General features: G+C 34.6%; 1 protein-coding gene across 1 annotated transcript; it reads right to left on the bottom strand.

Moving 5' to 3' along the window:
* Positions 1-1,869: 1,869 nt before the first annotated feature.
* LOC137711528 (NAC domain-containing protein 71-like) lies at positions 1,870-4,966 on the bottom strand. The gene is made up of 5 exons (XM_068450770.1): positions 4,170-4,966; positions 3,284-3,561; positions 2,805-3,131; positions 2,490-2,724; positions 1,870-2,397 (listed from the first exon to the last, which is right to left on the bottom strand). The coding sequence occupies exons 1-5, from the start codon at positions 4,324-4,326 to the stop codon at positions 2,282-2,284; spliced, it is 1,113 nt and encodes a 370-aa protein (XP_068306871.1). The 5' UTR covers positions 4,327-4,966; the 3' UTR covers positions 1,870-2,281.
* Between the last annotated feature and the right edge of the window lie 11,608 nt (positions 4,967-16,574).

The following is a 16,574-nucleotide window of genomic DNA, read 5'->3' as shown; positions in this document are numbered from 1 at the left end:
GACGACAAAGGAAAAGCCGCAGCACTTACTCGATACTTTAGACGAAGCAGTAGGGGGCTGAGAGTGAAATGTATGTATAGTAGTACGTAGGGGGCGGGAGAATCTGTTTTAAAAAACAACGGTGGGTCCTAGTGTCGTAGATAGGAAAGAACAAATTAGAGACCTTTTAGGATGGCAAAGCAATAGCATTCCTAAAGTGACAAATGGGGTATAGTCTCTTTAACAAGATGCTTAACAAAGTGAACTACTGGAAAACTTGAACTGAGAGAAATGTACATTTTATTGGGTGTGGATGGCACCTTTATTTTTTATGGTCTTTTCAAGGCATCATGCTCCTATTCAATCAATTAATTGTCTCGAAACCAAAGTTATAATTTGTTTCTTTTGGGGAGTTCACACTACTAACTGTCCAAAAATGAAGTGGTTGCACTTTTCATTAGAAAACTCGTGTATGGGGCTGCCAAAAAGCACCTCCAAGGCTGAAGAATAAATGGATTTTGATGGGTAACTTCAGTTCAGCCCCATATGATCAAATCAGACAAACTTCGAAGTTAGGTAGAACAACTCGAAGCTGAATTCGAATCCCCGCAACCTCATGCATAACTCAAAACTTTCAGAAGAGTGTCCAAAAAATAAATTTTAATCTATCATCAGTTGTGGAAACCGTCTCTTTGTAGAGTAAGGGTAATGATGCATACGATAGACGTTCCCTCCCCAATCCTTGCAAAGCAGGAAGCCTTGTTGGCTTGAGGTTGTCCTTTATCAGTTGGTGTCTCATAGTATTGAATTATGAGAAGTTCTAATCTTCGCAACCTCGTAAATAACTCAACTTATTTATCACATTGTTCAACAGAAATTTTTTGAAGATATCTCGACTCCATTTCCCTCCTGAATAACGAAAAATCAATAAGGAAGTGGAAAACTATCAAGGGGCCCTTAGCCTTAGAGCTTTCCATATGTACACTCAGATCAAGTTTAACAGTAATGTGAATCTTCAATCTTAAAAAGATGTGGAAAATCTATCAAGTGATGCTCTTTTAGCTACCCACCAAAACCTTAGTAAACCCCACCAAATTCCATTTATTACAAACCATAAAAAAGCTTAAAGAATGTGTCGAAACTCTAAATCTAACTTCCTAATGGAATTATTGGATGGCTTATCAACACTTAGAAAAGCAGCCTTTATCACTAGCTTTATATCTCAAGAGAATATTAAGTTCGGAAAAAATTCAATAATTTGAAGGAGCATGATGATTGAAGGTCGTTGAAAGTTTGAGACACAAGCAGTACTACTGCCTTGAGTTCACATGTTCAACCACTTTTCTCTGTTTTGTTACTCTCTTTCGTATTTACCTGGTATACTTGCAAACTAATTATTCTTTGCCTAAAAAAAAGAGTAGAACATAGCAAGACGTGAGTTAGGTCAGTTGGTTAAAATAGTGTGCCCATCTTCTTACACTTGAGCTCCAATCCCCCTCTCAATAGACTAGGGTTGTATTGCATTGTTAAAGAAATGATACAAAGTAGAACATAGCTACACGTGAGTTAGAACAGTTAGTTAAGGTAGTGTGCCCACCCTCTTGCACCTAATCTCCAATCACCCTCTCAATAGATTAGCTAGGGTTGTATTGCCTTGTTAAAGAAATGATAAAAAGTAGAACATAACTAAATATGAGTTAAGTCAGTTGGTTAAGGTAGTGTGTCCACCCTTTTGCACCTAAAGCTCCAATCCCTCTCTCAATAGAATAGGGTTGTATTGCCTTAATAAAGAAATATTAAAAAGTAGAAAATAGGTAGACGTGATCAACATTAGAAGACAAGAAGTAAAAGAACTATATATAATAATTTCTAGTATCATATAAAGGGAGTCAAATACATAAAAGATGCTACCACACAAGGCATGGAAAATTACACTGTATAGATTACAACCACAAGGTAGCTTAGATTTAACAATCAAACTTATTAAAACCATACAAGTTGTAAGAAAAACCAACGCCAAGTAAAATCGATAAAAGTGATTCACCCGGAGAAACTAACAGACTGCAAAGTAAAACAAAGTGGGAAGTTCGGAAGTGGCTTCTGAAATAACTCTCCAAACAACAGATGAAGTACACATACTACGTCCGAAAAGAAAACAAACCAGTCGTTATTTGTAAAAGACGAGTGATTGTAATTATCTTATACTACCAAGAACCAACGTTAAAAGGCGTTGTCTTGGATGTCGACTGTGGATGACGCAATACATTGTACTCGATTGATCAATCCTGCACCGGGCAGACCCCTACATCACAATGACCATATTGTCTTCCTGTAACCAAAGTCCTCCTAATTCCCCCAAACTCCCATCTGCGCTCACTTGCCTGCAAATTAGAGCTTGGCTATCCCATGTTTCAGACCCTGCATTGGAAAAAAGAGAGCGACAAAATGATCTTTCGGTTCATCTTTTCAGAAGGGGTTTGGATATCTCAGTGAACTAGTCTGGTCAAAACCTTCAAATTGCATTTCCTCATTCCCATAGTAACCCATGTAGTCTGTGTGTCCAGAGAATGGTGACATGCCGCCCATTTGATTCACATCATCGGCCATTTTAAGGTCCCCTGTGAAATTCGAGTATGACGAGCTAGGTGATTCTCTGGGTTCATATGACTGCCACGGCGACATTGTGCTTGGAAACTCGTACTGCTGAAAGTAATTAGGCATAGCTTTTTGCAACTGTGGGTAGTCCTGCATTTGAGAAAGCTATAAAAATAAGAACAATATTATTAGTCCAAAATTTCATGGTTTTCTTTTTCTCGTATCAATACCTTGGAAGAATCAAGAATCAAATCAGGTGAGACCCAGAAGTCTGCAGTGTTGGTCTCCCTTGAAGCTGGCTCAAACTCTGCCATTGGATTAACTTCATGTGGAGATGTAGCACGGCTTGAATAACGACTCTCGTTATGCAGGTAACTCGCTTGAGATGATGTATCAGCAGAGATGCTCAAGGGCTCTTTTAAGATTCTTGTTGAGGTCATATCCTCCCCACTGCTCGAAGCGCTTCCAACCCTCTTGGCCTTTGGCTCTCCATGGGAATCATGTGTCTTCTGTGCATGCTCATTCTTTTTAACAACACGGCACAAAGCAAAAACTCCCTGTAGAGATGATCAACAAACCGAATTCAGCATAAGCCTTCCAAAATTTAGTAGCATCGAAGCTCTTATACTATTAATTACACAAGGGAACTGTCTAACAAACGTATGTTGTATGAAGCCAAAGCATTTGATGACACTGCAGGATGATGTACCTGATGACCAGATGTTCCCTGAGCAAAATCATCATTGAGGCGGTACTCATGCATGATCCAGTCTGTTCTATCTCCTAAAGGAGCACGTCCGCGGTAAAAAACAAGGGTCTTTCGGTATCCATTCACACCAGATTGACAAACAACCTTGCGGTCTTTTCCAGTGGCCTTCCAGTAGCCAGCTTTAGTAGCTCTATTTGTTCTTGAGCCGTTTGGATACTTTCGATCCCGGGGACAGAAGAAAAACCATTCCATATCACGTCTAGGGAGGAAGGATTTCTCTGCAATCAAAATTCACATATATTATTGAAAATCTAATTGGAATTTTGGGAAGAAAAAAAAAAAAAAAAAAAAACAACCTTCACTGTTCTTGTGCTTTATTTGATTTGAATTGTTACATACTTATAGGGGAATATATAAAGCCAATTAGCTTGGTGGTTCAGAAAAGAAAAAAAAAGCCAATTAGCTTGGCTTTTTGGAAGTAAAGAAACCCACATACCCTATCAGAAAAGGAAGATGCTGCGCAGGTTTAATTCATAAAAAAGAACAGAAAAGAAGCCGAACTAAACTAAATCGAAACTAGCTTTATGGCACCCTCTGTTCACATTCATATAGAAAATCCATCCATACGCCAATCAAAGAATCAATCTAAACACCAAATAACTTAACCCGATGCGCAGACCTAAGCTTAGTCAAATTGGCTAAACTAGTCTTCTCTGCAATTTAGATTAGTTTGGAATATCGCTCGAAATACAAAATGATACTTAACCCAATGCAGTCACGCCAACTTATTGTAATTCATTCAATGTCTCACAGAGCAAACTAGTGAGCGAAAATGTAGTGAAATTACTATTAGTAAAAGAGTTAAAAGCATTGAATTACTAATTACCTGGCAACTCCCATGGATCGAATTTGTACAAATCGATCACCGGAATAACTTCAAGCTCAAATTCGAGCCCCTCCACCTTTCTATGAAGGTAATATCCAACTAATTCCTCATCAGTTGGGTGAAACCTGAAACCTGGTGGCAGTGATGCTCCTCCCATAACTCCACTCCTCAACCAATCCAATCCAAACCTCAAAAAAAAAAATCCCAGTATCCCAATTTAAATGAAAACAGAGAGCGAAAAAGATTATATAACGTTATGATGAAGAATGGTAAGAAAATTATAGCTAAGTGCCCAAACTGTATCTATTATAGATATGGAAAATCCAGAAATAAAAGCTTTTATCGAAAATTGATTTCTTATCAAGAAATGAGTAAATTTTCGACTGCGTGCACCCGTTGTATAGCAGAATCATTGTCCTCGAAAACGGTTTTTTCTTATGATGGATGTGTCACCCCGACCAACCCCCCTCACAACTAATTTGTTTAATTCCCAAAACGATATGAAAACGAAGAAAACTTGATCCTTTAAGCAATACCAGAAGCTGATATTGCTCAAACTTCACTACTAGGGTGTAAAATCCTTGTACCGTAACCGAAAATGTACGAGAGAGAGACTGCCCTACAAGTATAAACACTAGTTACAACTTCCAAATCGAACCTATGGCAATACACACAAGTTAAAACAATTCAAAACTTGTCGAAAACTGAAATTTTTGTGTGAAAGGGTGAGAGTGCCAGTTGGAAAAATGTGGGCAAGAAATGGATGTTGGTAGAACAAGAGTCAGTGTCAAGAAAGCAAAACGGGAGAAGAGAGGGAGGGAGGGAGGGATGGAGGGAGGGAGGGAGGGGAAGAAAGGTAAGAGTAAAAAGAGTGGGAAGTGGGGCGTGCTTATATATTGGTGTTGGGAGGGAACCATCAGTCCAAAAATGCATAAATAAACACCGAAAGTTTTAAGATTGCTTGTCTGACGCATACATAAAATTCCAAATGGAACTGGCCCACGTCCACATAACCTGAACGAGTTCACACCCTACAGTTACTTCTCCTCTCCGAGGTTGAATTTCGACCTTTTTAACTATTCGAACTCGAAAAAAATTTACATGCAACTAGAAGTTATCACTCGTTGTTAAATTTTTAATTTGTTCATACACAATATTGAATGATCCGTTTAGGATATTGTCATATTAATTGTAGTAATATACAAGTTCTTTTATACCAATTGCATATAAACATATAGTTGTATACTACTTATCGAAATGAAGAAATTATATACATAATTTTGTGTGTGTGATCATTCGAATACATACCAAATCGCACATTATGGCATGCTTTTTTTCCCCCTTCATAGATGTGTTACGTTTAGAATTTTATTAGCAAAGATTCAAAATTAAGATGCATCTACATCTCTACTTGTGTGTGCTACTTTGCATTTGTGTTAGTTTTATGTGGCACACTGTACATGTGGAACATTATTTATCATTAGAAACAACACCAAATTAGTTATTGAGAAAATTTGTACAAGAACCTGACTTCCACCTCAAGTCATATCTTGGTTCTGCTAGGACTCAAGCTCAATAGACCTCATGTGAGATATTTTTATCTTAAAAAGACTTTGTGCAATTAGAAGGTGACCACTTATATATAAACCATATAGTATATACTAATATTAACAAAAAGAACATAAACTTGGATTTGGTTTAATAATTTATATAGTTTTCAGTACATTGTTAACATTGGTGAGGTAAGGAACTTACAAAAAGAAATTGTGTAGCATCACTTTTCTCTTGTATAAAAACTTACGAAGACATGAATAAAAATTATATACACTCAGTTGCGTTTAAAGAAAATCGAATAATCGAATTTGAGGAATTTGAGGAATTTGAGTTTATGCATAGTTGCAGTAGAGTCCAAGCTCCATCCACATCATCATTAGTAGGACAAAAGCACTTTTTTCCTTTTTATATAGAAGTGATTGTGTCATCTTCTTTCTTGGTCCCACACTGTACAAAAGGAAAGTGGCAAAAGTGTGTGCTCTGCCCACTCAGTTTTCCAGCTTTTTGGATTGAGAAGAGAAAAAAAGGCCTTGGTGGGAGCTGTAGGATGAAGACGAAGCCTCTTCTTGAATTCGCCTATTCACACATGGGTAAATGTTCACTATCACTTGATGATGTTCTTGTAGTGGGACCAATTGACGCAGTGCTTCTAGGGTTTGGTGGAAACTTAGAATTTTATATTTATTTCTTTATTTTTTGTAATTGATCGATATTAAATTAGAAAAAAGATTTTCGTCAGAATTTTGTTTTAGAAATTTTAAGAATTCTGTGATCATAATCATGTATCGTATATCGTAAAATTTAAAATTATTTTAAAATTTAAAATTAAATATAAATAATAACTAACAAAAACTGATCCTACGATATACGATAACTGTCACGAAATCTTTAAGATCTCTAAGAAAATAACCCTTGCCCCTAAAATTAAATTCCAAATTTTTTTACTGTATCCGATTTGTTTCGACTGAAACACAGTCGTATTGCTTACAAATAAGTGATTTGATTTGATTGAATTGAACTCTCTGCTTTTACTTAAGTAAACAAAAAAAAAAAAAAAGTGATTTGATTTGATTGAATTGAACTCTCTGCTTTTACTTAATTAAACATAAAAATAAAAAATAAAAAATAAAAAAGTGAATGCGGAGGAGTTACTCCTCAAAAGGACTTTTTCAATTTATGAAATTTCATGATTATCAGTAAAATTGTTTATATTATAAAACACTTTGTGAAGATAATTTTTTTAAAAAAGTAATAAAATACAAGATCGTTTAGTCATTAAATTATATAATAATAAATGAACAGATCCGTAAAAGAATTACAAATCATATTTATATTTGTTACAATTAATTAACTAAATAATCTTCTTTTTAATTGATCTTTCACAAAGATGATCTTTACATAATGGAATACAATATGAACAATTCCAAATAAGCACAAAGCTCTTTTAATCGACTATAAATTTTCTTGGGGAGGAACTGCTACTCAATCTTAAGAAGGAATTCTTTCTCAATCTTAAGGAGCCAAATCCTTCTCTTTTTGGAGTAGGATTCTCTTCTTTTTTATTGTCATCTCAATCCCTCTTCTCATCTCACATTTTGTTTTTTGTTTTTTTATCTTATTGTCTCTATTAAAAAAAATTAATATAAAATATTAACGTAACTTAATCGTAACCGTTTAAATATGAAAAAAAAAATTAAGCGGAAAGATAATCATTCTCTCATTTTTTCACCTGAAGTGGGTTTTTGCTTTTCTCTTTTTGTAAGTAAAATTCTTGCTTTTGGCGGCTAAGGTGTGCTTAGCTTAGTTCTTACACCACCATCTTCAACAACCTTAGTTATGTTTAAGTTATTTTAATATAGAAATGATTAAAAATTTATTTTGTATAACCAGTTTACAAAATGTTACTCTCTATCTATTTTAGTTAGCATTATATTTTGGGGGTTTCTAACTAACTATTACACGTTTATTTTACCATACAAGGTTATAAACTAATAAAATATTCAAGGCCTAAAATAGCAAGTATTGGGTTATTATGAGAAAGGGTTCTCCTTGTAAACCTTTGTTATTTTTGATTTAAAAAACTTAAAAATTCATCTTTTATTAATTTTTTTTACGTAAATTACACTAAATTACCTCAACTATTAGGCCAATCACAGTTTCATACCCCATCTTTAAAACATTTCAATGTCATACCTTATCTTCAAATTTGTTGCAATGTCATACGTTCCGTTTGTTAGATGCTAACGTGGTTTGAGGCAGGGGCCCACTTCCTATTAAAAAATTAATTAAGTATTAAAAAAATTAATTAAATATTAAAAACTATAAATAAAATCATTTAATAATTTTTTAAATGGGGGACCCACCCCTACAAACCCATCACCTCTTCTTCCCCATCCACCCGTATCCCCCCAACCTTCCTTCACCACCAAAACCAGAAACCCACCGCCGCTCTTTCTTCCTCCATCTCCACCTCCCTCCCATGGCGCTCCTTCCCCTCACCCTTCTCCTACACACCCATCACAATCACCAAATTAATCCCTATAACCAATTTCAAACAAATTACCCCAATTCCATCCAAACCCTAACATTAAATTTCAAATTCTTAGAACTAATCATCCCCACAACAAAGTCCACAACACCACCATCACCGTCTCCCACGACCTCAGTCTCCACCACCACTGTCGTCGCCTACAGTCCCAGTCTCTGCCTCACCCCCAGGCCTAAATTTCGAATTCCCTTATTTCGGAGAAAGCTTCGGGCTTTGCTCAAAGGTTTGTGGGTTTTGGCTTAGGAGACATGAGGCAGCTGTGCTTGGGTTATGGGGTCGAAGGAGAGCGAGTTCGATCAGGTTTTTCTGGGTTTTGGTTTGGGGTTTAGGAGTGGAGGCAGGGACGATGGTGAGAACCATTCGGGATTGGAGGCAAGATATGAGTTCGAGCTGGGTGGTGCGCTGAGAAAGGGTGGTGATTGGCACGTGAGGGCTGTGGTGGGGTGGTTTTGGTTTTGGGTTGGGGGGAGACGGGAGCGGAGAAGAAGTGTGAGGGGGATAAGGGGTGGCTCCCATATTTGTTTTATAAAATATTTAAATGATTTGATTTTTAATTTTTAATATTTAGTTATATTTTTAATCTAGTGGAATTGGAAGTGGGCCCCATCTCAAGTCACGTTAGCATTTAACAGAGAGATTGATAGAAAACCTAACGGAGGTTTGATATTGTAACAAATTCGTAAGATAATGTGTGACATTGAAATGTTTTAAAGATGGAGTAATGAAATTGTGATTGGCCCAATAGTTGAGGTAGTGTTGTGTAATTTACCCTTTTTTTTTTTTTTTTTTTTCTCATTGGCTAAATTTAGTTAGCAACTATTCACAAAACTATTTCAACTTGCGAGGATGGGCTGCAGAAACTGAGCTGTTTGGTTTGAATAACCTTCGGACTTGATTGTGTGGACATATTCATTCAAGGATAGCCAAAATTATATAATCTTGGTATGGGAAAACTCTTTCCCTTCGACTGGGTTGTAAGTTCTAGTGACTAGTGAGGAAACTACTTGAACATTGGCAACTCATGGAACTATTTTCTTTTTACATTACAAAAAGGGCAAAGAGAAATTAATCAGATAATGTTTTACAAAAGGCCTGTGGGGCATTTGGAATCTCTTACAACCTAATGGTTACAGTACGTTAACTCCACTCCAAATATGCTGATCTGTAAATTTTAGTTAAGAAAATTATAGGCAATGAGCTTTCACACTAGGAGGTAAGTAATAGAAGGACAGATTAAATTATCTTCTGACGTGAACAATGATCAAAATCTTAATTAGTTTGTACTTGCTCAGTCTCTTCTTTAGCCCATTTGACTTCACAAATTAAGGAATTTGTTGAAGGGTCGCATGTGGAGTTCTTACATAAAGTATTTGACTACTGAGAAACTATGTGCTTTACGTGGACGGTTGTTAAAAAAACGAATGAGTTTGTTAAAAAAAAAAAAAAAAAAACTTTCTATGCTTTATTTTTTATGAGTGAAAGGCACCAGTTTTCCACCGTTGCATGTGACCAAATTAGGGTAGTGAGTATCTTGTTAATGCACTGACTTTTGATTTAGAAAACGAACTAGAAATGGCTTTGCCTTTTCTTTCTTTTTTTTTTTTGAAGTAAATAGAGTTTAGGGTTTAGGGCTACTATTGATCGTACCAGCAGCACTGTAGCAACAATTAAGAATGAATCTCACATTGATAGAAGAAGTGATCATATATGGACTTATAAGTAAATTAGATTAATCTCTATATTGTCAATTGTTTTATGGTGGAACATTAACTTCTTTATAATATCAGTGCATGGTGTCCTACGTGTGAAGCCAAACGGCCACACGCACTCCACGTTACCCCGTTGTACATGTTGTACAGGTGTTAGGCTTGAAAATTCATCACATATAAAGGGACGTGTTGAAAATGAATCTCACATTAATGGGAAAAGGGACTTTACATAAGCTTAAAAGAAATTAGATTAATCTCATATTATCAATTAATTTTATTGTAAAACCTTAACTCTTTTAGCAACTAACAGTTTTGAGCTTAAGAACTGTTGGACATGATTCAAATTCTTCAACTATGGTATGATTAAATATAAATATATACTCAACCAGACTCTTCCAGCACACTCTCCTTCTTCCCTCCAGAGCTTTATGATTAATTAACTATTAGTCAAATTTTCTTTAAATACCATATCTGGAAAGCGTTTAAAGGCAATCGTGCTTTGACCATATACATGAGCTAGGGTGTACGAATTCCCTCTTAAATTTGAGTTGGGGCAAAATGCTCATCAAGTCAACGATGAACAGTTAGGAGCAATGACTGAAGGTAGGGTTTACTGCACCGTAGTTGAGTAAGTTGAAGCTTTGTGTGAAATGAAGTCAATGGAAAAAAAGGTCGTGACTCTCTCTCTCTCTCTCTCATTCTCTCTCATTTTGAATGAATGATACTAACTGAAGACATAAGGGGATAGATACTATTGCAAGTGAATCACACAGTGATGAGAAAATGAATCTTCTATATACTTATAAATAATTGAAATATTCTTCATATTACCAATTCGTTTTATAAAGGAACTCGAACTTCTTTAGACGAGGTAGTATATACCTATTTTGTCTTTAATTATGGGAAATTGGAGGAGGAGAAAACCACCTTATCTTGCTTATCTTGGTCTTTGTTTGTCTACTGCTTTCGGCCCCTTTGTCTGCTGGTGCCAATGTCAATCAATGGCAGTTGTAACACACATATAGACACAAAGATGTCAATGTATAAGGATGCTTCAAAGAAAATGGGTTTGGATTTCTCTAAAAGTTCGGCTTAACGATAAATTCAGGCCAAAGAACAAGACATATGGTGAATTGATTAAGATATGATTTTACTCAAACATGTTAATGAATTGGTTAACTAAGTTTCATACTCAATTTGATTTGTTTTCTTACATAAAAATTGGGACTCAAGTCATACAACGGCTCAAATATAATTAGTTACGAACTTGTTATCAGTACGAGTTAAACTCAAAACTTTATATTGCTAGTTATATTTTATGTTTTTAATTAAGGCGGCTAGGTTTTGAATGATTTGGAAAATTACTTTGTCTCATTAACCGTTCGTCAAGCTCATGTGAACAAAATTATGAAGAAGAGGGGAGGGGGTAGCACCAAGAATTCATAATGAAGGGGTCAACATCTTGGTAAACCTGGCACCGGGTAGAAAAATGTGGCAATTGGATGTCCCAGTTCCCAAACTAGTGGGGTAAGAATTGATGTGGCTGCATCCACCAACTCCCAAACTAGTGGGGTAAGATTTGATATGGCTGCATCCACCAACTCACAGACGCACAGAGAGAGGTAGTGAAAGAAAAGAGATTCGAATTATATAACTCACTAATTTGGCTTGATCTGCTACCTTTTACTTATGAGTTGGTAATTATTAATTTGTACATTACCAAGTTAAAAGGCTTTGGAATAATTTGGTGATTAGGAAAATGCCAAAGCAGCCTCCAAAGATTACTAATACCCAAAAGCCAAACAACATATCCCCCTTAACAAAGACAAATCACAATTAATCTAATTATGTCTCTTCAAATTGTCACCCTGTCTTGTTAAAGATACCTATGCGTGGCTCTACGAGGATCAGATTATGAAGACACTTATACTAATTAAATAATTGACGTGTCACTTAGTATTACAATTTAGTAGTATTCTTCTTCACTTATAAATAAAATGTCTTAGCTAGGTTCAAATTTTGTAAATAGGAGTTTGATGTCATTTTATTTCCCCCATCTTCAAGGCTCGTTTGGTACACATAGATTGAATTAGAATGGAGAAATCTAAAATTTCTTGGCATATTGAAGGTAGAAGTGGTTGGTTTTTCATATGGGGAATTAGAAGAGGATTAGCTATTATTTAAGAAGATTCATCCCTTCTACATGAGTAATCTATCTTCTATCTTTTAGATGGTCATAATTTTATAATTTCTCCGTTTAATATACTTTTATTTAATAAATTATTTATTTTAATCCAATTATGTATATCAAAGAGCCCTTACTATATATGTACATCTGTATTAAAAAAAATTAAAAGATAGATGTAGCAAACAATAAACATGTTCCAACATCGAATCAATTCGAGTTTTTACTCCATGAATTAATTAAGCAAATAGTTGACAATTAATAAGATGTGTAGGAGCAAGAAAATCTTGATCATCCGGCTTTAGTGGACATTCGACTACTGTATTCAATCGATAATGATGCAGTTGCATGAACGTCATCCAGGTACTTTGGTTTTGGTCAAAACAAACACTAAGGAGAGGATAATCATATTTAATTAATGACACAACCAAAGTACCTCGTGTTACAGGTTCTGCCGTCTTGTGCAGTGGCCATATCCTCCAGGGTCAAAACCATAGTGCTTTTCTTTGCTGGTTTTTCTTTTTCTATCGACCGTATTGGTTTTCCTTATTGCCGTGTGTTTCACAATGTTTTCTAGGTTTTAGGCATACAAGTTCATTTTTTCTTTATTCATTTCAAATCGGTGCAGTATTCTAAACTAATCTAACTTATCAGCAGAAAATTTTGAATTCCGATGAAAAATTTAAATGTCAACGTCTCCTAGGCAATTAGCCAGAGTTGTAGCAAATGATGCATATTTTCATCCATCGATCGGGCCATCAGCTATACTATTCGTTTTGGAACTATTTTGATGTCTAATCGGTTTATGTTGCAAATACTTGCTCATTTTGATACTGAAAACATCGGGTTTGATAAACAATTTGTAGCGCAGTAACTATTTTGATGATATGTAGTTATATATGTCTAGGTTCGCACAATTTTTCTTTCCACAAGTTTCGATACAAGTCCACTGAGGTTTACAATGGAGATATAAGTCAAGAAAATAGACTGATTGGTATTCTTTTTGGATTCAATGTTTTTGTTTTTAAAACTAGTAAGTGTGAAGTATTTTAGTTACATCCATTACTTTTTGGAGAAAATTGTTGCAATTGTCCCTCAATTTTAATCCAATTGGAGCAATGATCATTCAACTACAAATTTATAATCATTTATCTTTTAATTCATCAGAAAATGTGTAGCTATGATCTTTTTCGTCAAAGAATTATGTCAAAATGACTTATGTTAGAAGTATCATTGTTACAATTAGGTTAATTAAAGTTGAGGGACCATTGTTCCAATTGGGTTAAAGTTAAGGGACCATTTCTCCAATTAATTTAAAATTGAGGGACCATTGCTGTAATTTTTCTCATTTGGTTTTTCATATTTGTCACTTGATTTAGCCTCACGTGTGTGACATTGACTCATTTTGATGAAAGTTCTAAAGGAATTGACGAAAATGATCATAACTGTATGTTTGATAAGTTAATGGACCAATGGTCACATATTTTTAGTCGAGGAACAATTGCTCCAATGAGTTAAAGATGAGGATCAATTACTCAAATTGAGTTAAAGCTGAGAGATCATTACTACAATTTTCTCTAATTTTTAACATGGTAAAATATTTTTCAAAAATTTAGTTAGCATGGAACATCAAATTATCTTGATGGTAAAATATTTTTCAAAAATTTAGTTAGCATGGAACATCAAATTATCTTGATTGTATCACTAAAATCGAGTTGACGAGAACCAAGGCTACATTATTTAGTTGTTTTATTATATATGTAGTTTGTTAAAGTGGTTTATGTTGATATATGGTTTCGAGATGTAGTTGCGACAACTTCTGTGAGCTAGTGAACATCATCAAAGTGAAGTAAGGAAGTGTCATTCGGCCACAGATGGACATCCTTGGTTGTTGTGATCAACAAGGTTTTCTCAAGATTTTGGAGGCCTATGCAAAACTTATGAAGGGCCCTTCTTAAGATAGTGTTTTAAGAAAAGACTTAATTAGATTATTAGTTTTCGTAGTGATACGATAGTTGAAAGATGGGCCATATGTTAAAAAAAAAAATTAGGATTTAAGCCCTTGTGGTGAAGTTTGTTAGGATTTATGCCCAAAATTGAAAATTCCGTCAACTTTCCGTTAATTAGTAGCACGTGAGGCACATATATTAGACTAAAACAGCACTCTCTGTTCATTGTTAACACGTGCATCTTACATGTGAGGCTAACTTTATCTTCTTAGTCTCACATGTGTGCCTCATGTGCTAACAATTAATAGAGAGCTGACGAAATTTTCAATTTTAGGCCTAAATCCTAATGGACTTCATTATAAGGGGCTTAAATCCTTGTTTTTTTTTTTTTTTTTTTACTACTAGGGATATCTTCCAACTACCCTATCACCACGGAGACTATTAATCCAATTAGACCTTACCAAAAAAAAAAGTAGAACAATGTATTGATCCTAGAAAGCAATAACATTAATCAAAACAAATTTAAGACTCACTGATTGTAAGTTTACAATGTCATTAAATAATAATTAGAAAGAGCTACAAACATAACATTCATTAAATAATCGAAAGTAATTCAATTTTGAACAACCAAACAAGGAAAAAAGCTTCAAAATCTCTAACTTTAATGTTTCACTTTAATAGATGGCATTATTATATAATAAAATTGAAGGGAAAAAATTGTTTTTAGAGAGTTGCTATTGGCACTCCAAATTTTTATATTTTGAAAAAAAAAAATTTACATTTATAAGGAGTGCACAATAAAATTTTAAAGTGCTAACAAATATAATATTTTAATATATGGCATTAGTACATGTATATTAAATGACAATTTTTTTAAGGCTCCTCAAAATTTGCGGCCATGTGCAATTGCACATTTGGCACTCCCCTCCCTCCCTCCACAAAGCCGCCTCTATTGATGAATACACAAAAATGAGATAAGTGAAAAATTACGTTTGGTATCCTACTTGAAAAGTTATACTCAAAGGCAACAACGAAAACTGGTTGAGTTGGTAAGAATCATTCTCTTCGATAGACCAAGGCTTAGATTTGAGTCCTACTGCAGGCAATTCCTCTTGGTGGGCAATTTGTAAAACCCAAAAAAAGAGATAAGACCCCCCTTGTAAGTTCTCAAAGAGGCATGTGGTATGCCCTAGCTTTGGGATGGGGTAGCTCCTCTCCCCCTAAACTTTTTGTTACCGAAAAAAAAAAATACTCAAAGACATGATTTTCTATTGTTTTTTCAACAAGTTTTGGAACAAAAGAATTACAACCCAAAAACTTGTTTGATATTAAATTTAGATTATGTTTTTAAATCTTCTCCTTTCAAAATGTTCAAAATAAAAAAATGGAAAAGAAACCTAAAATGGAACCAAATCTCATTGCCGTCTCTCCCAATCCCATGCCTCTTGAGCTTTGAACTCTTATGAGAAATGCTAAGGAGACTCTCTCAAAAGTAGAACTCTCCATAGATTCTTTGCTACATCATGTTTTAGGCACAATGTTTTATAATATTGGTATGGAAATTAACGTACTATTGTGAGGTAGCACAAAGTCTATAAAGAGTCTCACTTTTGAGAGAGTCCCCTTAACATTTTTTTTTTTGTTTTCAAACAATATTATCTACACTAAGGGGGTGGGGGAGTGGAATAAGCCTCACCATGGGCTACCAATAATATAGTTCAAATTTTCCCTTAGCAAGAATCAAACATAAGACCTCTCACTTACAAGTGAAGAGAAATATCACTAGACCATAATTCTAAGTTACCCCTTAACATTTCTCTTAGATTATTCAGTTAAAAGTTGAAATGAACTTAGACAGTTTTAATTAATTAGACTTGCATATGCCACACACTTTGTGTGTGAACATTTTTTATTTTTGTTTTTAAAATGGGAATGAGAAAGGTTGAGGGAGAATGTGGGAGTGGGAGTGGGAAGAGAGGTTTTTGTTTTTTATTTTTTAATATTAGATTGTATGGTAAAATCAGAAGAAGGTGAGACTTAAATAAAAAACAGCAAAATTTAGTTTTGTGAAATTACGGGTTAATTACACTAACACCGCCTGACGTTTATCGAGTTTTCACAAAACCCCCTCACATTTGAGATCTTACACAAACACCCCCTCATGTTTTAATTTCCTTTCATATAACCCCTTAAGTCAAAAATTTTCTTTTAAACTTACTAATTCACCCTTAGTAATTACTTGAATCTAATAATTTATGTTTTATAATTATAGAAAAAAAATTATAAAACATTGAAAACTCAAAAAAATTTGTCTTGAATAACGCACCCACTTTCTTGCATCACTTTTTTACTTCGAATCCGGATCCTCTTTGTGAAGATTCTGGGGATATGTAAATCGTGTTTGTTCATCGTACATCGTACAATTATATATATATATATATATATATATATTTTTTTTTT

This window comes from Pyrus communis, chromosome 12 (genome assembly GCF_963583255.1).
Source record: "Pyrus communis chromosome 12, drPyrComm1.1, whole genome shotgun sequence".
NCBI classification, from domain to species: domain Eukaryota; kingdom Viridiplantae; phylum Streptophyta; class Magnoliopsida; order Rosales; family Rosaceae; genus Pyrus; species Pyrus communis.
Note: the sequence above shows the minus strand (reverse complement) of the source record. Positions and strands in the feature narration are given on the sequence as shown.

Coding starts and splice junctions, on each gene's coding strand:
- LOC137711528 (XM_068450770.1), bottom strand. CDS start 4,326: ATGGGAGGAGCATCACTGCCACCAGGTTTCAGGTTTCACCCAACTGAT. Junction 3,132..3,283: donor AGGGAACATCTGGTCATCAG/GTACATCATCCT, acceptor TCATCTCTACAG/GGAGTTTTTGCTTTGTGCCG. Junction 2,725..2,804: donor TGATTCTTGATTCTTCCAAG/GTATTGATACGA, acceptor TCTCAAATGCAG/GACTACCCACAGTTGCAAAA.